At 48.0% G+C, this 24,077-nt stretch overlaps 1 protein-coding gene across 4 annotated transcripts in view; it reads right to left on the bottom strand.

The window, feature by feature from the left end:
* Window positions 1–4,124: 4,124 nt before the first annotated feature.
* zzef1 (zinc finger, ZZ-type with EF hand domain 1) overlaps window positions 4,125–24,077 on the bottom strand; it is a 29,196-nt gene continuing 9,243 nt past the window's right edge. Inside the window, exons 19-54 of one of the 4 annotated variants that reach the window (XM_080867782.1) lie at window positions 23,911–24,076; window positions 23,691–23,812; window positions 23,479–23,601; window positions 22,874–23,043; window positions 22,705–22,786; window positions 22,421–22,622; window positions 22,184–22,317; window positions 21,828–22,068; window positions 21,655–21,737; window positions 21,480–21,570; window positions 20,909–21,395; window positions 20,663–20,827; window positions 19,897–20,016; window positions 19,619–19,780; window positions 19,369–19,501; window positions 18,349–18,487; window positions 18,101–18,266; window positions 17,755–18,017; window positions 17,487–17,659; window positions 17,180–17,372; window positions 16,945–17,090; window positions 16,283–16,563; window positions 14,467–14,641; window positions 14,201–14,333; window positions 13,897–14,123; window positions 13,443–13,751; window positions 13,264–13,364; window positions 13,053–13,188; window positions 12,598–12,957; window positions 12,372–12,515; window positions 12,101–12,269; window positions 11,925–12,023; window positions 11,657–11,822; window positions 10,766–10,916; window positions 8,630–8,701; window positions 4,125–6,467 (exon numbers count right to left, since the gene is read on the bottom strand). In XM_080867782.1, coding sequence (XP_080723908.1) covers window positions 6,387–6,467; window positions 8,630–8,701; window positions 10,766–10,916; window positions 11,657–11,822; window positions 11,925–12,023; window positions 12,101–12,269; window positions 12,372–12,515; window positions 12,598–12,957; window positions 13,053–13,188; window positions 13,264–13,364; window positions 13,443–13,751; window positions 13,897–14,123; window positions 14,201–14,333; window positions 14,467–14,641; window positions 16,283–16,563; window positions 16,945–17,090; window positions 17,180–17,372; window positions 17,487–17,659; window positions 17,755–18,017; window positions 18,101–18,266; window positions 18,349–18,487; window positions 19,369–19,501; window positions 19,619–19,780; window positions 19,897–20,016; window positions 20,663–20,827; window positions 20,909–21,395; window positions 21,480–21,570; window positions 21,655–21,737; window positions 21,828–22,068; window positions 22,184–22,317; window positions 22,421–22,622; window positions 22,705–22,786; window positions 22,874–23,043; window positions 23,479–23,601; window positions 23,691–23,812; window positions 23,911–24,076 — 6,165 coding nt within the window. In that variant the 3' untranslated portion in view covers window positions 4,125–6,386. The remainder of the gene's footprint in view (window positions 6,468–8,629; window positions 8,702–10,765; window positions 10,917–11,656; window positions 11,823–11,924; window positions 12,024–12,100; window positions 12,270–12,371; window positions 12,516–12,597; window positions 12,958–13,052; window positions 13,189–13,263; window positions 13,365–13,442; window positions 13,752–13,896; window positions 14,124–14,200; window positions 14,334–14,466; window positions 14,642–16,282; window positions 16,564–16,944; window positions 17,091–17,179; window positions 17,373–17,486; window positions 17,660–17,754; window positions 18,018–18,100; window positions 18,267–18,348; window positions 18,488–19,368; window positions 19,502–19,618; window positions 19,781–19,896; window positions 20,017–20,662; window positions 20,828–20,908; window positions 21,396–21,479; window positions 21,571–21,654; window positions 21,738–21,827; window positions 22,069–22,183; window positions 22,318–22,420; window positions 22,623–22,704; window positions 22,787–22,873; window positions 23,044–23,478; window positions 23,602–23,690; window positions 23,813–23,910; window position 24,077) is intronic. The other 3 variants (XM_080867784.1, XM_080867785.1, XM_080867783.1) reach the window with 3 other exon arrangements.

Raw genomic sequence — 24,077 nt, 5'->3', positions numbered from 1 at the left:
TGTGTCCCAGATGTCACACAGGCACTTTTATTAACATAGAGCAGATGTACATAAAATTTACTCAAAAATAAATTATGAGCATTTATTAAATAATAATGCTCCATAAATAAAAGAAAACAATGTTGTTTTTGTGCATAACAAAAAGCTCACAATTGTGCAGTCAAAATGTAAACTAAAAGACGCTGAGCATAGTAACAAAGACAGATTTCACAGCTGCTCTGTTCCCAACTTCTACTCTGTGACTGACAGCATTGAGTTTGAAATCCTCTTCGTAACCACGTCTCTGAACAGGTGCCATTTATGGTCCTTATACACAGTAGGGTAATATTACGTTGAAGCACAGTACGTATCACTCCGCGAAGGCTCCTCGGTAGCTGTAATGCTCTGACAATCCATCAAGCGGTGCAGCACCGTAGCTTACCAAAGTCGTACTCAAACATTTTTGACAGATTGCTGAGCGCTGTGTTCCACATAAAATCGGTTCACGGCCATCAAACACAACCAGAATTCATACATAAGGCGCGCTGTCAACTTTTGAGAAAATGCAAGGATTTTAGGCCGCGCAGCGCCTCTGGGCTGCATGGCGTTAGCGTGGTTAGCTAGCTAACACGTTGACGGCATCCAGCCCCACGCACGGGGCGATGTGCAGTAACTAGTTAACGGAGATTGGCCGTGTCCATCTTGTCACTTCCTGCAGGTGAAGCGATGGGGGAGGAGGGGGAGTTGTCTTCAGTGAAGGAGGGGCGAGGCCGAGTAAAGTTGCGTAAAGACAAAAGTGGACGAAAGAGAGGCAAACTTGCGGCTCCACAAGTATAATTATAACGTAACATAGACTATATCGATATAAAGGATATTGTCACATCTTATATCTCGTATAAAAATATATCGATATTTTTTAAAAACTCGATATATCGCCCAGCCCTAGTGGTAATAAAAGCCAAGGGAGGTCAACAGTGATCACTGACTGTTTTAGGAGCTTTTTGAGATCAAATAGAAGAAAATACAAAACATTAAACATGTTAACAACACAAAAGCCATATTAAACGCAGACTACTTTAGGCCCGGAAGTAGGATTCGTCGCGTCATCACTTAACGACCGGATAGGGACACAGCCTCTGACATCACTGTTGGAGGCGGTTACAGGTGCAGCCCTGACTCTAGCCACACCGCCTCCACACTTTGAGGAGCTTCACGCTGGTGGCATCATCATCATGACAGGCATGAGTTGCAATCAAGAACGTGCTAGGAGGCATCTGAATATGACGCAAATGACACACTTAGCATATGTGTGGTGACAGTGAAGAGGGGGAGAAGGAGCCACAGCAGGCTGACCTCAACTGCCTGAGCCGCAGTGTGGCCGCTTAATTCATCTGAATGATCTAAAAGGAAAATGATGTGAGACAAATGGGGATGCTGGGATTCAGGGAGGCTTCGTAAAATGTGTTACTGCTAAAAGCTACACATTTGTAAAGCACTGGCAGCCTGATTCATTTGGTGCTTCGTGATTCAGAAGTGTAAACAGCTGAAGGAGACGATCGTGAAAAGCAAACGAGGTCTGAGGCGCGATGCTGCTGTCGTGCATATGGCCCCGTGAAACAAGCTCGGCGTATTGTGTCTCTTTGTTTGCTTCTCTCACTTTAGTCATGAACATTGTGTTATCATAGCTCTCTCTAGCTGTCTAAACTCTTTCTTCCTCTCGCAGCCTTCTAAATATTTGTCCTCTTGTATCTACAGAAGCCGGGAAGGTTCTCTTTCTATTTTTTCACTCCACTGTGATTTTTCCCATATCGCACGACCACATTATGCGGGTAATGTTTAATTAGAAGTCTCTACATTCCTTCCAACACTTAGAAGATGGAGCTGAGTCATTTCTGACATATTTGTGGGGATATCAAGAGCACATCTCTGTCCTCAAACCATTTTCTTCCATGGTTATTATAGAAACATGGTTTTCATATTTACAGTTTTTCTTTCTTGTTTTTGTTTGTGTTAGAAAAACTGTGACACATTGTTTCAAATGAATCAGCAAAACTGTTTTTCTCCATAAAACCAAATGTTTGGTAGACGGCTGTGCTTATGTTGGTGTGTCTTTGTAGACTCACGGCAGGGAGACTGAGACCTGACAGAGCTGAAATCTGTGGCTGCACGGGGCTCGTGGTCAGCACTGTTACCTGACAGCAACATAACCCAGGCCGGGGCATTTCTGCGTGAAGCTTGAGAACCTAAAGTTGACCTTTGTGTGACCCTCAGCGCTTCATTGCTGGGCTGATGTCAGTGCTGTGATGGAGCCGCTGCAGGTGGAGAGTCATGACCAGGCCAAAACAGAGTGCAGCTGAATACGAGGAGAAACAGAAGCGTCTGCTGATGCTACAGTGATGACAATTATTTTGCTGAAATTCAGTTTAGATCTTTTTAATTATTGAAAAAAAAAGTTATGTTTGAAAACGGCTGCCGTGTGTTAACGATTCGACATCAAAATGTGCATTTTTGAAAGTCTGCAGACGATACAGTAATATTTATAAATGCTAGATACAGTCACAAGAGCATTAAATCTGCTTTTGCCTTCAGAAAGGTGTTGGAAACATTCCTCAGAGGTTTGGGTCCACACTGACATGACAGCATCGCACGGTTGCTGCAGATTTGTCAGCTTTTCAAACACATCCCAGAAGTGCTCAGTTGGAATAAGATCTGGGAAAGTGGAGACCATTCACACCAGTCGGTTTGGCACCAGCAACCGTTCACAGCCACTTTAATCACCTTTCTTTCCCTTTGTGATGCTCAGTTTGACCTTCAGCAGCTCATCCTGTCTGTGGCTAAATGTGTTGACTGTATTTAAGTATTTGAAATAATTATTTATTCATACAGATTTAGTGTGTTGGTGATTTCCCATGTTGGTGTTATTCCTCAGTATCATTGTGTTTGTCCAGGATCAACGTTGCGTCTGCGGACATCAGATCGTGCTTCACATTCACAGACAAAGAGTGGGATGGTAAGGGCAGAGAAGTGGAGCTACGTGCTGCAAAAAGGGAATTACAGTCAGCGCAAGCGAGAGCGAAAATGAAGGTAGACGAGTTTAAATAGCTGTGGTCAACCATTCAAAGTGAACGAGAGAGCGTAGAGGGTGGAGATGAGCACTGGGTGATTTGGGTTTGGAGCACAGCAGGAGTGAAAGGTGCTGAGACTCGCTATGATGTGAGTGGCTCTAAAAAGTGCTTGAGGAGGCAGAAATAAAGGTTTAGTGATCTCCACTGTGAGTGACCAGGATTCAGGGATGAGCAGAGGATCCGTGGATATCCTGGTCAAAGGATGTTAAAGGTGGAGCAGATTTATTGATGCAGTGAATGGGGACATGGAGAGGGTGGGTGTAACAGAAGAGGAAGGACATCGTGAGGTGGAGTCAGATGATCTATTGTGGGGACCCTGAAAGGGGCCGTAAAAATGTCATTTGTAGCTCTTAACTCTCCTCATTCAGTGAACATTTCAACTCAACGTTGAACACTTGGAGCTCCACAGAATATCAGCACAGCTTGAAAACAGTTTCTCACAGCAGCATGCATTCAGCATTTCTTTCTTGAAAGTGCCACATTTTGGGAGGTTTCCCCATAGATTGCAGCTCGTGCAAGCCTTTTCTTTTTCTCCACCTCAGGTGAATAAGCACAGCGGGAAGCTGCATGAACAATCAGAAGGAAGCAGGACATGGAGGGGGGGTGCACCGGAGGAGGGGAAGCAGAAGAGCTGACTCACTCCAGTGTGGGGGCTTTTGTGGCGCAGCGGGGTACTGAATCATCTGGAGCCTTATTGAATATTTCCTCCATTTAATGTCATTATCGCCCCAGCGATCATCGGCGCTGTCCCCGAGACTCTAGCAGGCTGACCATGAGCTGATGACGCTGAATAAATCAAAGTCGTACGACGGGGCTGCTCAAAGAAACAACAAAGCGAGCGGTTTTTGTTTTATAGTGCAGAGGATAAGATGCATTTGTTTTTAAGAAGTCAAAGGGTGAAAGCAAACTCATGATGGCGCTGGCTCACTGTGCGGGCTCTAATCACTGCTGAACGAGCGATCAAACTTTATTTACCGCAGCACACGCTGCTCCTACAGAAAGATGACAGCAGGCGCCAAATTTAAGTCATTTCTATCTTTTATTAGAAATGGATGACATTTCAACCCAAGCAGGACTTTAGTTTTACCTTCGGTGTGCCATGCATACAAAACCAGAATCCGAGTGTCCGTGTTAGTGCCGGTAATGTTTATTTGTAAGGGGTTGATATCAAAGTCTTTTTTTCTCCTGTGCAATTAATATTCACAGATATGTACATTCAGATTAGTCAGCCTCAAATATCAGCGTGAAAAGAAAAGCAACGTTAAAAGTAAAAAGTTACAAAAACCCTCAAATTAAACAATATATTTCTCTTTTAAAATATAATTAATAAGAACTCCGGTAACACGAGTTAAATTATGATTGCTTCAGTTTAACCATAGGCACATAGTAGATCGGTGAGGCGTTGTAGAAGCCCAGCGGAGGGCACATCTTGGCCTTTGCTAACTGCGGTTGATGTTTGTGTGAACAAAACCACCAGCAGTCCGTGTGGGGCCACTTCAGAATTAAAAGATGAAAAAATAAAAGAGACACAAACAAAAAAGACGACGCGACGTCTCAAGGTTTCCTCTGCGCCTCGCAGGTGGAGCTGCGTGAGAGACACAACGAACTCCAGGATCTCTCACAGACGTTCACGACGACAGTTTCTTTGGTATAAAACTACCACGCCTTCCTACATCTCAAAACTGCATTTATCCAATAATGATTGGGACTCAGACATGCATGATTCGAAGCGTGACGTGGCCACGTGCCGCACGATGAGACGAAGGGTTAGACGACACGTTTAGGAAGCGACTGAACGTGAGGACCTGATGTTGAACAGCAGTCAGATTCACTTCATAGTAACGTGTCACAGGGTCAGCGATGAAAGTCGAGGCCTTCGAGGGATCGGGCGCTTCTCAAGAACAACATTTGACATCATGATAGTTTTTCATAAAATAGTGAAACGGTCTCAGATTTCCCTCTGCTGCCGTCCTCATCCCCGTCCTGTGAGCCTTTGTTCCCTTTATACACAGGTCAGATCCATGTTTAGCATATTTATTGAGACACGTCGATTTCACCGTTCAATGAGAAAAAAAAAAGGAGGAAGAAGAAAGGAAGCACAGAGGGTAAAAAGTAAAGGAGGAGGCGGCAAGGAAGGATGGAGAGGGATTAGCTAGTAGGTCATTACTTTCTCTCTGTGGTGACTAATGAGACTCGAATGTCCCGGACAGTATTTTTAGGATGCTCCTCGTGTCCACGGAGACGCAAATCGCCAAGGTGACCCGTTTTCACCACGATCAACTGGCGGCTGTATCTGAACGGCTTGTCGTCGTGTCTCAGTGGCAAAAACATCCTAGATCTGTAATATTTACCTGAAGGTTGCAGGTCGAGTCTAAACGTGTGGCGTGTCATTAAAGGGCGTGCCTGCACGACACCAGGACTTTGTCTTTTTACAGGATGCCCTTAACAACAATAACGTGTGCAGAACGACCTCTTTTGCTTAATTGTAACATTAGTAAAACCTTCCTGTATGTTTAAAGCAGGTGACAGAGGGAGGGGGGGGGGGGGGGGGGGACCCAACTGTGTCTCACTGCTTCCATGTGAGGGGCGGAGTCTCTCAGCCACGCCCTGCAGCGCTCTCAGAGAGAAAGAGACATCCTGCTCAGTGACAATGACAGCACTAAGGTGTGGTTACATTTCCCTGTGTGCAATACTAACAGCAGGTCTACGGGTCTTTTGCACATGTGGAATTATTATGCAACGCTGTCGTGGCTCGTGGGTGTGTCAAAATGCAAGCGTGAGGAACATTAATGCAGAAACCACCTATGGGAGTGACTGATGAAGCCAGCAATGTCAGCTGCCCCGTGTCTGAAAAGTGCTTACGCAACCCAGAGCGGCCGCTGTTCAGAAGGGAGGGGAAAGGCAGGAAAACTAGGAAAAACACTTCCCCTGGAAGGCTGCAAATTTGGCACACTTGATGTCATTTAGCACAGATTCTTCAAGTCAAAAATAATGACAGTTACACCCTACATTTGTTCCGGTTTCAGTGAATGCACATGCTGATATAACCGAGTCCCCTAAGGCAAAAAGGATTGTAAGTGTGGAAAGCTGTTCGAGTCCCCTCCACACCCACGTCCACAGTGCTGCACTGCGAGCTACCGTCTGAAGAGTAAGAGGGGGTCCTGGTAGAGGAAAAGCAGTAGATGGTAAACCGAGGTTCTCCTCTGGATCTCTGTGCCTGTTAAACAAGCAGAGTCAGGATGTGTCCCCTTCAAGTTATCCTCCTCCTTCCCTCGGGTCCTCTCACGGGGACATGTTGAGTAGCTTCGTAGATTTATTGGGGTAATTGATGGCCAGGCTGATGGCAGCGATGTTCTTCAGTGCCTACACAGAAAGCAAAAGTACGTCAGGAAACAGCTGCAGGTACAAAGAAATACTCAGTTCATCTATACAGCATCACACTACAGCAAAGGGCCCGACACGCAGACGACCCCTGTGAACAGGCGCTTGGCGACAGCAGGGAGGAAAACCTCCCATTAAGAGGAAGAACCCTCCGACAGAATCAGGCTCGATGAGGCGGAACAAACAGTGCGGATGTTAATATTAAGGATGACTTTCTGAAACTAACGATGCCATAACGTCTCTACGTCTGTGCTGTGCCAGTTTAACAGACGGTGCAACTTATGCTTTATGAAACTTTGTCCCTTATTAGCCGCGTCCTGTTATCGGTCCACCATGACACCTGCTCAGAGCGGGGTCTAGTTTTCCTTTGTCGAGTCCACTAATGGCAGCGGGACAAAAACCCAAACACCTCCACGATAAATAATAACGCTGTCACATTCAGTCGGTCACGTGCATCACTCTGATTTCTGCACATAAGATCTGTCAGAATATCAGGAAACATGCACTGTTGTAGGCTGATGCAGCTTCTGCTCCAAGGAAACATTCAGTGTAAGTGTGTCAAACAGCAGATTGATTCACATATTTGATCTGAAAGATTTTCACGTTGGTGCACTTTTGATGTCTGCAGCTCCCGGGGACCTGCGTCTTCTCCTGGTCTCAAACTGGACAGCTTCATGTTTAGGCTGTGTGACACTGACAAACATGTTCAGAGCTGCTCTGCAGTACAGAAATATTTAGTATTGCCTAGAAACCATTTAGACCATTTACATTTGTTTTCTCCCAGTTCAGCTTTCTATTTTGACATTTAAGAGTCTGCAGCTCCTCAAGTGCAGCAGCCAGGCTGCAGACATGCACCAAAGGAAAGGACACATTACACCCAGTATGGCCGACTTGTGCTGGTTTGCTTCACAGTTCATTTGACACATTGCATAGCATTAAAACATGTCCCACACCAAGTTATACCCATTTGTCCCAGTGTGAACCACACCATCGTTCCTTTTAAGCTATAAATTGCACATTTTCAGTTCTCTAAGTGCAGCTAGTGCCATGCAAGCAGGTGGATGCAGTGAACTGTTAGCAGACAGCTAACTAGTGAGCAGCCAAATCAGTGAGCTGAGGGTGGCCGTCGGATGAGAGGATTCATCACTTCAGTCCCTTTTTCACATTATACCTGCTCGTTTCATTAATGGTTAATATAAAGCATGCAGCCACAGCGGATGCAGCCTTAATTTAATCAAACACTTGTGTCTTTTATCTCCTCACAGAGGAGAGCAGATATATGCACTGGAGGATTAATGATGAAGCTCCATTCTGCTCTTTCCATCTTGCGGCTCTACAATAATTTTTTAACAATGTTTCATTTAATTGCTTCCTCCTCCCTCCTCCAGCCTGCAGCTCAGCTCCAGGGAACGCTCCGTCTCATCGCGCTCGCCGATTCGGCTGTCACCGTGCTCACGGGGTCTGGTGGGCAATTTCATCAAATCAAAAACACACTGTTTAACTAAGTGATCAGTAAGTGATGGGCAGCCCTGTGCATTACTTTAAGCTGTGAAGACACGACGGCGAGCGAAGCCGTCCTCGGTGGCTTCAGAGCGTTTGGGACATCAGCTGATTTGCCCCAAATATCCATTGTTATCGTAACAGTTTGGACTATTGTGTCACCTTTGGGTTTGTTTTCACCCTGACAGGTATTAGGTAACCACTCAGCAGAACCACCCACAGTGTGCTTTTCATGCTGCATCCTCTGCTCCTCCTAACTGCCTGTGGGCTCCTCTGCTATACTGCGTGGTCCTGAGTGCAGAGGACACTGTGGCTCGCTCTGCCACACATGCTAATGGACTGTAATTACCAAATACATTAGTCCCGAGCACAGCCCACACACATTCAAAACAAGGGGAGGGGGTGCAGAGGGATCTGCTAGGTGTCAACAGCTCTGTGATTCACTAGCAAAAGAGACTCCAGGCGAGCTGACTCACAGCAACTCAAGAGCGTTCAATCAGTGGGACTGCGTGGTTAAGAAAGAGTTGCATAACACTTTAAGGTGCACGAGCAACTTCTCTGAGCTGCAACCGTCCGCTGAGTGCAATGCTTTGAATTTAGGAATATGTTAATATGCAAAGACAAAGAGAGAGAGGAAGCCTTACCATGGCGGTGTGGTTGAGGAGCTGCTCATCAGTGGTCATGGCTAACAGGTACTCCTGGAGGACGCCCTGAGCCTGGAAGACACGTCCAACGCAGGTAAATTAGTAATGCATCGTTTGCACCATTCCAGCATTTAGTTTGATGCATGCATGCAAGACGCATGAATAAAACCAGATAAAGAAGGAACTTCCTGAAACAGAGCAGCAGGCTACATAAAAGAGGCGCTCGGTTATAAATGAGGCCTGGTTCCCTGACCTCTCTTCATCTCAGCATCTAACTGAAGCGTGGGATGTTGGAAAAGTCATTGAAAATTATAAACAAACTAAACGAGAGCTTCCACTTGGCCCTATGAGAGAGATGTACCTTGGGCTTACATAAGCACAGGGATTTGGAAAACACAGATAAGACTACACAGAGGCTAAATGGACTGAGACTGGCCAAATTGAGCTTTTACAGCACTGGAAACACAGTCCAGAGCTCTGCTCCAGCATTCATCCAAAGTGTTTACGCTGTAGGAGCAACCCAGGACGATTTGTACAGGCAGTGGTGCACGACTTACAGCTTGGATTCCTAAACACAACTTTCCCTTCTTAGGCAGCGACTTAATTGACTCTCAGAGGAGCTGACCATGAACTTTACGTGCATTCAGAGAACGAGAAGCCCGAACGTGAAGCCCGATGGCCCCTGAAGCCCTCTAATAAGCTGCGTAGGCGCTCAGAGCTAATGCAGCCACAGAGGACTCGATGCTGCTCGTTAGCTTCGTATGACTCGAACATTTTGTCACCACGGCGCTGGTCAGTATGGCCGTGCATCATCACTGCAGTCAGCTCTGACAGCCAACTTTAGTCACATCTTTCTGAGGAAGATCACAGATGCTTCCCCAGTATGTCAGCCACAGTGGACACCAGCATTCCCAGTTTTGGCTGGATGTAATCTAAATGCTTTGTAGCCCATTTGTCACCAGTCTAATCCAGTTTACAACCACACTTCCAATAATCCCGGACCAAGCACATCTCAGCCCACCCTTACTTCGACAGCTGCAACACGACGTGTTCATGTGTGGTGTTAAAACCACGGAGCCATTTCACACCCATCAGGAAAATCACAGTTGCGTCACATTCACTGGAGAACTTGGCGCGGCGTGAACAACAACTACTGCTGACGTCACACAGCTTCACTTCACTCCTAAGAAAGAAATCTGCATCATACGTGTTTGTATAACCGAAGTGTGTCTGCAGTGCTGCTGTACACAACGCGTTACACACCATCATGTGTTGTTACGCTGACTGCAGTATTCATGAGGGGCATCCCAGGCAAATGTACTGAGCGCCACTACCGCCCCCTGGTGCTTGTTCAGAAACACTGCAGAACCTCAGCTCGCCAGTCCCTCTCTTACACGTGACAACATCGAGCGGGTGCAGCAGAGACTCCGTCCTGTAAGATGATTTAAGTGATGTCCTTTTATTATCAGAGAGAAGCCTCGGGCCTCGCTGGGAAGGCTGCAGGAGAGGTCCTGCTTTTCTGGCCCTGCCTGCTTCCCCTGCATCGACAGATGGGAAACTCCTGGCTGATGGTGCGCTCATAATCTCGAGACTTCTCTTCATTAATAATTCAAAACAACTGAGACGGAGAAAGAGAGCGAGCATTCATAAGCATCACAGTGAGCAGCATCTCTTCCTCGTCCGTGCAGCACGGCGCTGTCCCACAGATGGCTTTGGCCACGAGCCGAGCGTAGAACAGGTGCACGGTAAACATGCTCACAGAGACGCAGAGAGGAGCTCTGAGTAAATGCTCCTTCATATTAGATCTTTACTGTTGGAATGCTTCATATTTCAAAAGTGACAAAAACATGAAGAAAAAGGATTTTTAGATGATCAGCTGTGTGTGTGTGTGTGTGTGTGTGTGTGTGTGTGTGTGTGTGTGTGTGTGTGTGTGTGTGTGTGTGTGCTTCATATGTTGGTGGGCCCAAATCCAGGTCCCCACAGGGCTGAAGGCATTTTCACACTCAAACGGTGGTTTTAGTGTCATGGTCAGGGCCAGGCATTCATTATAGATGGTGAGGTTAGGGAAAGCGTTATGTCCATGGGATGTCCCCACGAGGATGGCAAACCAGACGTGTGTGTTGATGCATTACTCACGATTGCACGGGCCTCTGCGATAAAGAAGAGTTCAGTGAGGGCTCTGTGAAGAGGCAGCAGCACCGTGATGCTGGTGGGATCCTGGCTCAGGCTGTTCTCCATAGACATGAAGAGCTGCCACAGAGGTCGCAGCAGCGTCAGCGTGCAGGCTCTGCAGCAACACATCAACAGCAGGATGAAAAGCTGGCACAAAATGCTAATATCACCTCCTTAACTCTCAAACTTTGTCTGTTCATCATCTTACAAGTCTGTCGTCATGAGGTCATCTCGTTCAGCCCCCCCCCACCTTTTTTGCACCACGGACCGGCCTTTAAGGTGTCGCGGATAAATACAACAAAATAAAACCAGTACCAAAAAAAGAAGATTTATTCATAACACACAGGAAACGACCCACGATAAAAAATAATGATAAAAAGCCTGAAAACCATAAATTTCACACTCGAGCCTCAACTATCGTGACCTGGTACCAAATGACTCAGACTGGTACCAGTCCAGGGCCCGGTGGTTGGGGACCGCTGATATAGCTCCCAACTCAAACGCAGAAAATCCTTTAAAGAGATTTTCTAGGACGCTAAACGGATGATTTCACTCTTAAAGATGGAGCTGCTGCCCGTCTACACACCAACTTCTATGAATTCCCTCATCGTGACCTGATGGTTGCTGGGTCAGTTTGCACATATGGAAATTTCTAAACGCATACTTTACCTAATTTCCATCATGATTACAAGAGCATGTATGAAGGCTTCTATGCAAATGCTGCGTGGAGGTGCACTCCTGCACCAGGACATGATGCTGAGCTAAAGATGAGAGGTAGACGGCACGGCTGCATCCAGGTGGGAGTGTGACAGTCACGGACGCATTTACAGAAAAAAAGAAGGAGGCTCGACCTACGTCTGGGACTGACACTGCAGCAGACGCAGCAACAGGTGAATGGCTCTCAGTCGCTGGTTTCCAGTCTGTCGACAGGCCACGCCCACTTGCCACTCCCAGATGTCGGCTAGTGGCAGTTGGCTGAGCACTTGGTCATCAGCTAGCATTTGCTTCAGTATCTCAAAACCTGATGAGCGAGCAGAGAAGAGTTGATGAAGCCGATGTTAATGTGACGTTCAACAAAAAGGCTGCAAAGCGAATCTGAACCCAAACAGAAGGAGGACGGCACCTGTCTGAAAACGGCCCCTGTGTCCCCCCGTTACGGTGAACTTGTAGCCCCACTCTGTGTTGCTCATGTCTGACATGAATCTGTAGTACAGGGTATCACCTGAGAAAGCCAGAGATGCAAATATGAAGTGAACAGTCACACGATCTCAAACGCAAACACACACGGACGGTCCTCACCGGGGATTTCAAAATCGGACCACTTCTGCGGAGACCCACTGAAGTTGTGAACATCTTGGACAAAATCGCTGCTGCTGGACATGATGAGCTCGTCGCAGCCTTCCTCTGTGTAGCAGCGGGAATCGAATTTTACGGACAGGTAGATGGCGCCAGGGATGTGCACCTTGTCCTGAGGGCAGAACACACGACATGAATCCCAACACAGCGCAGGTCTTTGTGGAGTTCAGATGTTCAGTAAAGCACACGTTTGAAGCAACAACAACCGACTCACCTCAAAGTTGGTGTTGTTATCGTACGGGTGTTTGGACTCTCTGACCTGCACTGCCATGCCAGGCTCCTCCATGAACTGGCAAGCAGTGAGAGAGAGACTGCAGAGCATGCTGTGGCTGCAGCCCTTCAGCACCCTCTGAAGAATCTGATTGTAAAAGCAAACAAAGCGGCTTCAGCCCATCGTGTACTCGCACACTACTTTTGTTCACTTCTGCCTCCCGTCTCACCTTCTCCCACGACGGCCGCTCCTCCAGCTGCATCAGCATGTCCAAGATGTAAGCCATGTGCGAGGCCCCGCTCAGCTCCAGGGCCTCCTCGCTCATCGGCGCGTCTGCGGGCCAGTCGGCCAGCAACGACGCCAGCACGTGGCGAGCGTACAGCGTGGCGATGGCCTGGTTGACCTTCACCAGGTACTGACGAACGGCTCGGTTGCTGCGCACATCCAGCTCTTTGTGCAGCAGAGCGGAGCTTTTGGTGCGTCTCTGTTTGGCATAGCTGAGCTGGAGGTCGCTCTCCGAGTTGGTGATGAGCTTCTGGGCTACGACGTTGATCTCCTCTGTGGCCTTTTCACAGTGACTCGGTTTAGACTGCCAGGCCAATCAAGAACATTATCATTTAAAACAACGACTTGTAACACTGACTGAGAAACTGGCTGTTTTAGAGCATTTTTGGAACAACCCACCATGCAAGACACCACAATCATGTCCGTGTCCACAGCCTTGGTGTTCCGCTCCTCAGACCGAGGCCGCCGGCTGGATTGCCACTTCTGGGCCAGCGTACGGATCGTCTCGTCCGTTTTTATCTCTTCTCCATCAAATCTGAAAAGCACAACATCACAGCAAGTTTTAGATTTGAGTGAATCCATGAATCACAAAGTAAATCTTCATCCTCACCTCTTCTGGACCTCCAGGAAGAACGAGTCGGTCCTCTTCATCTGCAGCTCATACATAGCTCGCAGAATGGGCAAAGGGGCGTTTAAGGCATCGTGGGTGATCTGCATTTGGAAGGAAAAAAGTCTTGAGCGTTTTCTTTCACCCCAGGTTTGGCTGCGCGTGTTTGCAGCACAACTCACTTGGAAGCAAATCTTTGTCTCCTCATCCAGACCCTCCAGCGGGTCGGGCTTATTGACATCCGTGTCGTCAGCACAGCAGCTGGAGTGGTCCGAGTCGTGCTCCTTGTCCTGCTCTCGTTGCTCTCGCTCCGGGTCCTGGGCCATGGAATGGATCTCCCTCTTTGAGGAGTACAGCATGATGGAGAGGATCTCCAGGTCGCGCAGCAGCCACAGCTTGCTGAAGCCGGTCCCCTTACTGCACTTCCTCACCAGCAGCTGGGTCAGGCCTGACTCCTGGATGGCTTCATGTGCGTGCTCCACTCCGTGCTTCTTAACAAAAAACACAACAGGACATGAAAAGGAATCGTGCCAAGTTTGTCTGATCAGAGGTGGGATACTGATCATGTTAAACAGGTCGGGGATAGCTTGTTGATAAGAAGCTGTCCAACGTGGAGGGCGGATATGGTTGGAGTACCTTGAGTATGTTATAGAGGCCTTTAAGAGCCAAAGACAGGACCCAGGAAGCCTCCACGGCATCAGAAGAGCCGTTGTCCTGGCTTGTCTGCAACAGGTGGCTAATAATGGAGGTGAAATTGCCCAGGTAGCAACTGAGCAGCGTCTTTGGGCAGCCTTGGCCCTCTGGCTGCCCCGGTAGACTGACCGTGCAAGAATCCTGAGACTGGATGAGTTGGTAGTCCTTCACTACGAAAGCGAACACACAGAAGGTTAATCCAAAGATGACTCCTCATCATACGCGGTCCAGAAGCTACTGTGCTAACCTGTTTTCCTCTTGCGTGTTCTAACGTCCACCACCGCAGCATGGTTCTTTTCTGTGAAGTGTTTCAGCAAGATCATGTTGTGCTTTTCATTGGCGTTGTCGATAAACACCGTCTGGGTGCCCACACACAGCACCTGGCGTGCACACACACACACGCGCACGCGCACGCACACACACACACACACACACACACACACACGTCACAATAGGCTTCACAGAGTCTCAGTAAGGTTTCAGACTCCACAGCATCAACTGTCTTCTACCCACCTCGGCGAAGCCCACGAGCACCAGCAGTGTGAAGAGGTTGGTGCGCTTCAGAGTCTGCGGCAGCTGCTGAATGCAATGGTCAGTGAAGGCGGCGATGATTGTGCACCACTCGGGGCAAGCATTGAGACTGTGCAAAATGTCTGCCACCGTGCATGCCCAGTCCAAGCCAATGCGACTGCAACCAAACATCCAAACAGCTGTTTACACATCCACAAAAAACAACAACAGGGAAAAACAAACAAACTGGTTTCTATGAGCAGCTGGCGCCACCTCTGCCGTTAGGCCCATAATTTTGTAGTTTCCCTCTATAAAGCCCCGCAGGGGATTTCAAATCGATCGATCTGCGATCGACGTTCAGGGGATTGTAGGATGTACAAACAGTTTTATACATGTTTTATCGTTCAGACATTTTCAGAGGCTCAAAAGTAATTGGACAAAGAGCATCATCAACCCTGGGCACTCGAGCCACAGCTGGCACGCCCAGATGTGGCTCGACACGCATTAACCAGAGAAAGTGCATGAAGAAATAAATATCTACGGCCGGGCCGCACTGCACAGACACAGCTGTGCACTTCTCAACGACGGTATGTGAGCTAACAGCAAACGCCAGCGTCAGCACCACGGAAATACACGGATACATCCGAAGACTCGAGACGCTTTCAGGACTGAGGTGTTCGGACCAATGTTTTCTTTCCTGATCAAACCAGAAAGCTTTAATAAGCAGCTGGATTCGTCTCTCAGACACAGAGGACATCGAAATGCAGCCGACTGAACTGAAAGCTCGACTCTGCGGGGTCAAAGTTTGCAGAACTACGAGCGCAGCTGAATCCACAGCTGTGCGTGTTCATGGAGCTGCACGTTCACCTGCTGCACGTCACTACCTGACACGTTTAACTGTCTTAAAAACACTGCACGGGGCTTATTGACAGTATTCGGCTCACAGATCTGTGCGAGCTGATCTCCCGTCACACTAAGAGTGTCCTCAGGTCTGAATGTGGACGCTCGGAGACTCTGAGTGGGAGACCAGGACCACATTAACACGTGTGTCCCTGCATTAACAAACGTGTCGTATTGGCCCAGTTTTTCGCATCATTGTTGAGGGGACCATAAATATACAGAGACCATTAAATGCACTTTGCCAACATCTGTGAACAAATACAGTTCGATGAAGTTGTTCATTATAGTAACTGTTGCTATAGAGCGTTACTACATTTATTGTTCATGCACATGAGGACATTTTAGACGGCACTCATCATGCCGACCCTGCTCAAGAGCAAAATGTAGCAGCTGACAGAAAGCAGCAGGATGAATTTGTTGACCAATACTCTGCTCAGATTCAGCCAAATGCTGCAACGCCGATCGCTCAACACTCAATGACTCAAAGCCGAGAGCGTCTCATGGCAAAGACTGGCGCTTTTGTCAGACGCTTAAACTGAACCCAAAAGCTTTTCAGTTACTGAAGAGGAACCTGAAGGCAGAAAGACGGACAAACGAAAAGTATGTGAGGGCAGCTGCAGGTCTGTCAGAGCGCTGATGTCCACGCATTCAAGAAAAGGATTAAAAACAGTCCTTCTCTTTGAAGTGATGTCACTTTGCCCAACTACTATCGAGCCTCTAAAAAGGGACCAACGTATAAAAAAACAGTTCACGCAGTATTTTGTTAAGGCTCGTGAATAAAGGCTGATCTGCACTTCAATCACATGACTGTTAATTTAAAATCTTTCACACAGAGGCAACTTTGTCCTGTATTTGTGATCAGCAGAGACATCGTCCTGGCTCGTCTGCAACAGGTGGATAATAACATAATGATATTTACCTGTCTAAACAGACGGCGCCCAGGCTGAAAAGCAGCTGTATGGTCTTCCAGCCCTGGATGTCTGAACAGGACATCTCTCCTTGTATCAGCAACTCATACTTGTCAGCCAGAGCCTCTGTCACAGCAGCGTCAGCCTCCATCGGAGGGATCCGGAGCAGCAGCTGACCCAGGAGGCCTAAGGTGAGGTGGTAGGTCTCATTCAGAGAGCCAGCATTGGAAATGACTGCCTTAAAAAGCTGTGGCAGCATGGAGCTCAGACTGGGCAGACACAGGGAACAGCCCTGACAGGAAGACAGCACACGTGAGGATAAGAGGAGAATATGTCAGCGCAGTCATAGGAGTGACGAACCTTTAGAAACATGTACAAAATCATTTATACTGTCCAACAGTTGGACAACAAGGTGCCGTCCATCAAGGCTCGCCGTTTGTCCACTTCTCATTGTTTAAATGTGTAATTCAGCTTCTTCGTACTGACTGGAGTTTCCCTGAGAGTCTGCTGTATGGCCCACAGTGTCATCTGGGCCAGCCCCTGACCTCAGCCAAGCTAAACGGCTGACAGCAGATTAGCCTTGTAGCTGTAACTCCATATTTATTGCACAGACATGAGAGCTGTATCTCCTATCTTAATGTTTTAACCCCACAAAATGATTTTGGTCTCTTACTGGTTTGGCTGGAGGTAGCATGGCTGCCAGCAGTCCCAGGATCCTCTCTCTTGAGCACTCGGAGAACACGTGCCCCTGAAGGGGAACTGGGGGCAGCCTATCGTCAGTTTCCTTGACAACATCAGATGTTGGCGAGTTGACTGCTCCTGGTCCACAATTTGGAGCAAAGAAGAGTAAATAAATAAATGAATACATTGAGTTGAACCAGGCCGAGCGTCTGGGTGAAAGCACTCACGTCGGACCACAGGAGAGAGGGCGTCTTCGCTGGACACTGACGGGGTCTGGCTGAGCCGGGCGGAGTCTAGGGTGTCTTGAGTGACCAGCTTCTTTTTGTCCCCCGGCCCACTGCTCGGAGGGAGCGACAACTCTGGCTGAGCAGGAGGAGGACAGCTCCCCTCCTCTGCCTTTTTCTCATCTGACGGTTTGTCCTGTTTGACAGAGGACAGGCTGACTTTTACGCGTTTCTGCATCTTTTCTGTAAATCGGCGAGACCCAAACATGAGGACGTCACATTATCTTTGAACATGAGTTGCATTCCCCACCTTGTGCTTAGGAGATGAAGGAGAGCAGATTGCTGCTGTGCTACCAGGGAGCGAGGAGGTGTCCGTGGCTGTGCTGAGCTCTTGAGAGGACTCGGGAGAGACTGGACACAGCTCGCTGTCAGAAGCAGAATCGTTGGTGGACAGCAGAGCAAGCAAAGCAGAGGAACGGAAACCTATGCAGAGCACAGGAGAAACAGAGAGTATTACATGTTAATAACCAGTCTGTGCAACGTAAAATTATGCAAGTGCTACACTGCTGTGAACTTACCTTTGCCAGTCTGTCCTTTGAGCAAGCAGTCAGTGATGAGCTGGGAGCAGTGGGTCTGCAGGGCTTTGGCCACGTTCAGAGTGTCGCTGTCCAAGGTGTCTCCATCCGTTTGCTTCTCGCTGCTCAGCTCTGACGTGTACAGGGCCAAAGCAGCAAACAGCAGCCAGGAGTAGTTGTGGATGTAGGGCTGGATGAGACGGTGGCGATCGCTGATCCGTATGGTCACCATGGGGTACACAGTGATCCGATGGGTGGGCAGGTGGCTGGCGATGGGACGATAACCATTTAATAAAAGGAGAACTAAAGAGGCCAACCTCAACATTAAATGTGAGTTGACGCGCGTCACCTGTCAGGATACTTCTTTGCGTGGTAACAACCGAAGCACAGGTCAAAGTCTTCACACACGTTGCAGTTGATCCTGCTGCCTACAATAAGCCCCTGGCAATGATCGCAGGCATATTCCATGTTTACCATCTCATGGTCATCCTCGTGGCCTTCAGGCTTGGCACCACCTGGTTTACATATACACGCATCCAGAGTGAGTATAACTACGACTACGGGAAGGTCCTCTGATCATCGGTGTCATGCACTTACTAAGGAAGCAGGTCTTGCAGAGGTCCATGTCCATGCACTGCAGACATCGGTAGCGGTGCCAAGGTGCCATCCTCTCACAGCCATCGCAAGAGATCACGACGTTGAGCAGGTCACAATAGCGGGCAATGAACATGTGCATCTGTGGACGGAGCACGTGCCTGATTAGAGTTTTTAAAATGACGGAGCATGCGTGCACATGTGTGTAAGCTGCAGCACGAATCTGCAGGTTTTTGTAAATGCAAAGGGAAGAATGTGGAGAAGAGAAAACGCAGCCAGCTTTGAGGCGAGTCTGGCTGTGAACATTGAAACGTTCATGTAGGGCTGCGTGATACGACCAGAATCTCATATCCCGATATAAGACATCTATCGTCCGATAACGATATAAATCACAAATTTAACATTTTCTGTAAATTCTGTGAATCTCGGGCAGCTCGACGTGAAGTGTTTCCTGCTGCGCGTCGTGTAGCTGGAGTCGAGTGTTTTAACGATGCATGAAACGATACATTTTTAGACATAAGTTGTAACGGCGCCGTTTCCTTTGTGAGTATTTATTACACGGCGTGCTGCGGGGAAAAGCCTGTTCTAACGTTTGAGTCTAAGCTTTATTTTTTAGCACCTGGCGGCTCGTTTTTACTTCTCATCTGTAAATAATCTGCTCTTTCACGTGATTCAGTTTATTTTGAAAAGTCTCAACAGGATCTTGAGCTTTATTGTGAAAGGTTTATGTGGAAAATAAACAAGCGGACACGCGATGGTGTTACCGTCGCTGTTGCTAATGACAACGCATAAAAACAGGCGCTTGTCCGTCAGCAGTGTGGTTATATTACATATAAGAGAAAGAGAACTAATAAATTAACACAGCCACTACAGTGACATCAGAACCATGTAAAAATATTGCCGTAAACAGTTTTTGTGACACCACGAAACAAACGATAGCGTAAAATGAAAGAACGTTTTTATATCGTCATCTGATATATATGGTTATATCAAACAGTCCTACGTTCATGGACTGCAGTGTACCTTCCTCCTGTCCTCCATCGATTCCTCTTCATCAATTTTGTCATACCACTTCTCAAACATCCCGTCCATACACTCATCCATCCACTCCTGGTTCTTCTTGTAGTCTGCAATCTCGTCCTCCTCTGTCCACTGACTGCAGATGAAGTTAAACCACAGAAGAAACTTTATGAATGAAGCAGTTTGTGAAAACTGAGGTGTCTTTTGCCTTCTTCAGCAGCTTTTCGTACATTTAGACGAGCACTGAGATTACCTGATGGCAGTGTCATGGACGCTGATGTTCTCCTGAGACATGCTGAGGAGGAGGTCAGGAAGATTGATGCTCAGGAAGAAAGGAAGATCGTGCGCCTCCCAGTTCATGTCCAGGAGGTGCAACAAGCAGGTCTGCACACACGACAGGGCCGGCAGAAACGCTCTGTGGGGCAGTGATCACGATCAGGTCACCGTGCACGCACTTTCACAACAACACTTCCTGCACTTGCAACAAATCTAAATTCACAAAATCACGACGGGTTAGAGGAAAGCGCTCACTTCTCATTGAGGCTGCTGAAGCCCTGTACCGCCTCCACAAGCATGAGCACCAGCTGATGGTAGGAGCGCCTCACTTCCTCTCCCAGCTTTTGCCCGCTGTCTGACAGCTGAGAGAAATAACTGGAAAACACAAAGAAAATGTTGTTTCTGTGCAGCCAGTCAGCAAAACACCAAACTGACATCGGTGACTAATCTCCAAAAAGACTTGAGAACCAAACTAAACTGCTGCCATCACATTTTGGGACACAACTGTTAAAAACCTCTTGCTGTAAAAAGTCTTCTGGGGCCTGGAGAGACTCTGCGTGCTTTGCTGCAATCTGCAGAGTTTAACCCTTTAACTGGGTGAGTGTTTAAAGCAGGGGTGTCCAACTCCAGGCCTCGAGGGCCGGAGTCCTGCAGGTTTCAGAACTCATCCTGGGTCAACACACTTGAATCACATAATTAGTTCATTTAGGCCTCTGGAGAACTTGAGGAGGTCATTTAGCCGTTTAAATCAGCTGTGTTGGATCAAGGACACGTCTAAAACCTGCAGGACACCGGCACTCGGGGCCTGGAGTCGGACACCCCTGCTTTAAAAGGTAAATTAGGTCAGGGTTTAAAGGGTTAAATGAATCCATTCATTTATTTTCATTATGGAAATCTAAGACCTACTATCCCACTAGGACCAGTATGCGTGCAGCATCATATTCTGTGACCTTATTCTGATTGCTCCTGTGTCATGGAGGTTCATGCGTAAATGAATTAAAACGGAAAAACTGAGATTTACCAGGTAAAGTCTTTTTGGCATGCCAGCAGCTCCTGTAGGAACAGGATGCAGGGGGCTTGGAAGAGGTGCGGCTGTCCCATGGAGTGGAAGCACTGCTGAACCATCTCCAGCACCTTGCACACACTCAGGGCCTGCGCTTTGTTCAGAGACAGCGTCTGCAGAATGCTGCAGGAAGAAGAACGAGGACTTAACCCTGGATGCAAGTCTCATTATGCGTTACCAAACAGGAGAGTAGCAGTTTCTCACCTCGCTGTTGTGAGAGCCTGTTCCTTTATGAAGTTTAGGATGTGTTTGAGTATCGGGTAGCGATCTTTGACTGAGGGAGTCATGCGAGGCTCTTCTATAGAGCGGCAGGACAGGAGACGAAGGCGTGCCCGACTGAACGGAGCTTTGCGGTTGTAAGCAGAGGGGGAGGCTGGCTCCCCAGGCTGGGGGGAGAGACTCTCTGTCGAGTCTCGATGGGTTCGCCTGCTGTGGCCACATGAGGATGAGTTGGGAATGTGAGTACCGGACGACTGACTCTGTCCAGACCTGGACTCGTAGCTTTCCTCAGACCCTGCAGCCTGAGGTCCCACAGATGAGCTGGCTTGGAAGTCTCCTTCTGAAATAGAACTTGATTGGAACAGCAGAGCACTGCTGCTCTCTGTGGCTCTGGGAGCGTCGCTGCCTTGGCATGGAACGCCGCAAGGAGCAAATCGGAACAACAAGAGGCTCTTCTCGATGCACATCTCAGCTGAGAACAAGAAGAAAGAGTTAAAATGTCAGGAAAAAGCAAAGTAAAACCAAGACATGACATTAAAAAGGAAGAAGCACTCACCCAGTGTCTCCATGGTAACCTCATCAGGACCACCTTTCCGCTCGTCATGATTGTTCATCTTGCCAACCAGATATCTCTGCTTCATCTCCAGCTAACAGGAAATAGATCCCAGCAGAGTCACAGGTCAGAAACATGAAAAGCACGAGCCAGCGGAGATGTCCCGTGTTACACTCACCATCCACGTTCTGATGCTGTCTGCTAGTGAATACACCTGCACGAACTCTTCACTCAGACTGGATTTACAGTCCGGATTAACTACTAGCACAAAAACACAGATGGGAGAAAATCATTCAGAAGATTAATTAAGGAACAAACTCACAAAAACACAGCTGTATGAGCGCTGATTACCATAGCTAAGAAGTGCGAGGTTGAGGGCTGGTGTGTGGTACACCATGGCTGCCCAAATGGCATTCACAGCTTGGTCTATCTTTGACCCAGCGGTGATCTCGTTCCTCATCGCCTGTTTCCTGCAAGCCTGCATGAGGGTCCTCATCAGCTCTGTTCTAGCGTCTGTTAGCTCCTGTGAAGGGTTCCAGCGAGCAAAGTCCTCCAGGAAGCCCGTCGGCTCATCCAGAGTCCACGTGCTCGCCTACCACACAGAAAAAGAAAAACACCATCAGAGCATCTTCCAGTCGAGGTCACCGACTAATGCAACAGCAGCATCCGGTGCTTGTACGTAACTGAGGCAGCAGAGCGTTTTTTACCTGCTCTGTGATTGTTTTTGTTCGGGTCGCCTCCCTTTTGTCACACAGCCCATGTCTCAGGATGGGTTTCCATAAAGGTGAAGACTGAACATGGGACATTTTCCCTGATGGAAGTTCCTTTACACTGCGAACCTCTGGAGACAGAAACCCACAATAATACACGCTAGTGCCTCAAACTGGTTTCTTTTCTGCTCTGATAAACTGCGACTCAGGCCAGCCTCATGAAAACCGTCTCACCGTGCGGAGATTTCAACGCCAGCGTTCTGGATGCAAGGCGACCCATCAGACGAGCCACCAGCAGCTGCAGATCTGACATCCAAGAAATGGTGATGTCTGGTAAACCCAGCGCTGTTACAGTGAACTTATAGCCCCACTCGTTGTTGCTGCTGTCAGAGTGGAAGAGGAACTGCAGCTGGGGACCGGTGTCAAAGGTCACTTTCTAAAGGAGCAAACACACAAGGACACATTCGTAAACATCAGTGACGCATCTGAAGACTGGCCTGTGATTTTCCTTCGCCTACCTTTGGCCACTTCTCAGTTCCGACCTTCATGTCGTAGCGGACCTTTCCCCCTCTGGAATCTGTGAATTCTAAGTAGTCGTATCTGCGAATATTGTGAGCACAGTTAACAGGATAAAATCCCCACAAAGGATTTCAAAGACAAACAAACAAACATTTACAAACACGTCACCTCTTCTCTGTTTCACAGCGTTCATCAAACTCCACCTCGAACGACGTCGCACCGGGGCAGGCGAAGATGCTCGTCTCGTGGCGGCTGTTCTCGTAGTTGTGCGGGGACTCCATGTTCCAGGTCCTTAGCACCACCGGCTGCTGGGGTTGGTGCCAGTTCTCTTGATCCACCTTATAGTGACAGGTTACAACAAGTTTGTGGACTGCTGCACTGTTTGTGTAGCTCTGAACACCACACAGTGGATCAACTCAAACACATCAAAACGAGGCTGAACGCAGACTTTCAGCATCACTTGTAGAAGTATTATGTCACAGGAAATACAGACATTTTTAGACATAGTACGTTTATATAGCCTCCGTTATCTGAAGGTCAAAAGTAACTGGACTGATAATACAAGTACCTCTGTTGTGCATTTCAGAAAGAAACACTGGCTTTCTTCCCACAAAAACACGTGATTTGCCTTTCTTATGGTTTTAAATACTTTTCACCACTAATTAGACTGGTCCTTCTGGACCCTCCATTCCCCAAATACATGATATCGGCTTCATTCGCACCCCTACGATGGGTGGAGGCAACAGAAATGCTAGCGGTCAAAGTGGACTGACCTTAGAAAAGATGTCTCCGGTGTCGCTTGACAGGCTTCTGAGCAGCTCAACGAGCGAGGAGAAGCTTTGCAGCAGCAGGCTGTGGGGGATGTCCAAAGGGCACAGCTCCAAGAGGAAGATCATCTGCCAGGACCCAAACCAATTATTCACAACGCACTATTCTAGATGTGTCTATGAAGCCAATTAAAGTGCATAACACAAGAGAGCATTACCAGTTGTCTGAAGACTGTGGCTATGATAGAGCTGCCTAATTTTGCAGTAATCTGAGCTCCAGTGTACCTCTCCAAGAGCGAGCCAAGGATCGACTTGACACTTTCCAAGAACTGATCCACATCTATTGAAAACAAATCATCATACAGCTTAGTCACACATGCTCTGATAAACACACAACCCCTGACAATCACGTATGTCGTCAGGAATGACGCGTCTCACATTTCAGCAGGATGTCTCTGGCCAGCTCCATTGCAATGGCCGTGGACGCTCCTCCTTTGAGCTGCAGGTAGCACCAGGAGAGCAGACTGCCCTGCAGAGCCCAGAACAACGACAGCAGGACCGATCTGCTGGCGCCGCTATTCTCATCCACCATCATGACCTCACAC

The sequence above is a fragment of the Rhamphochromis sp. 'chilingali' genome, assembly GCF_963969265.1.
Source record: "Rhamphochromis sp. 'chilingali' genome assembly, chromosome: 19".
Taxonomy (NCBI): Eukaryota; Metazoa; Chordata; class Actinopteri; order Cichliformes; family Cichlidae; genus Rhamphochromis; species Rhamphochromis sp. 'chilingali'.
The sequence above is the reverse complement of the archived record's forward strand: the minus strand, read 5'-3'. Positions and strand labels throughout refer to the sequence as shown.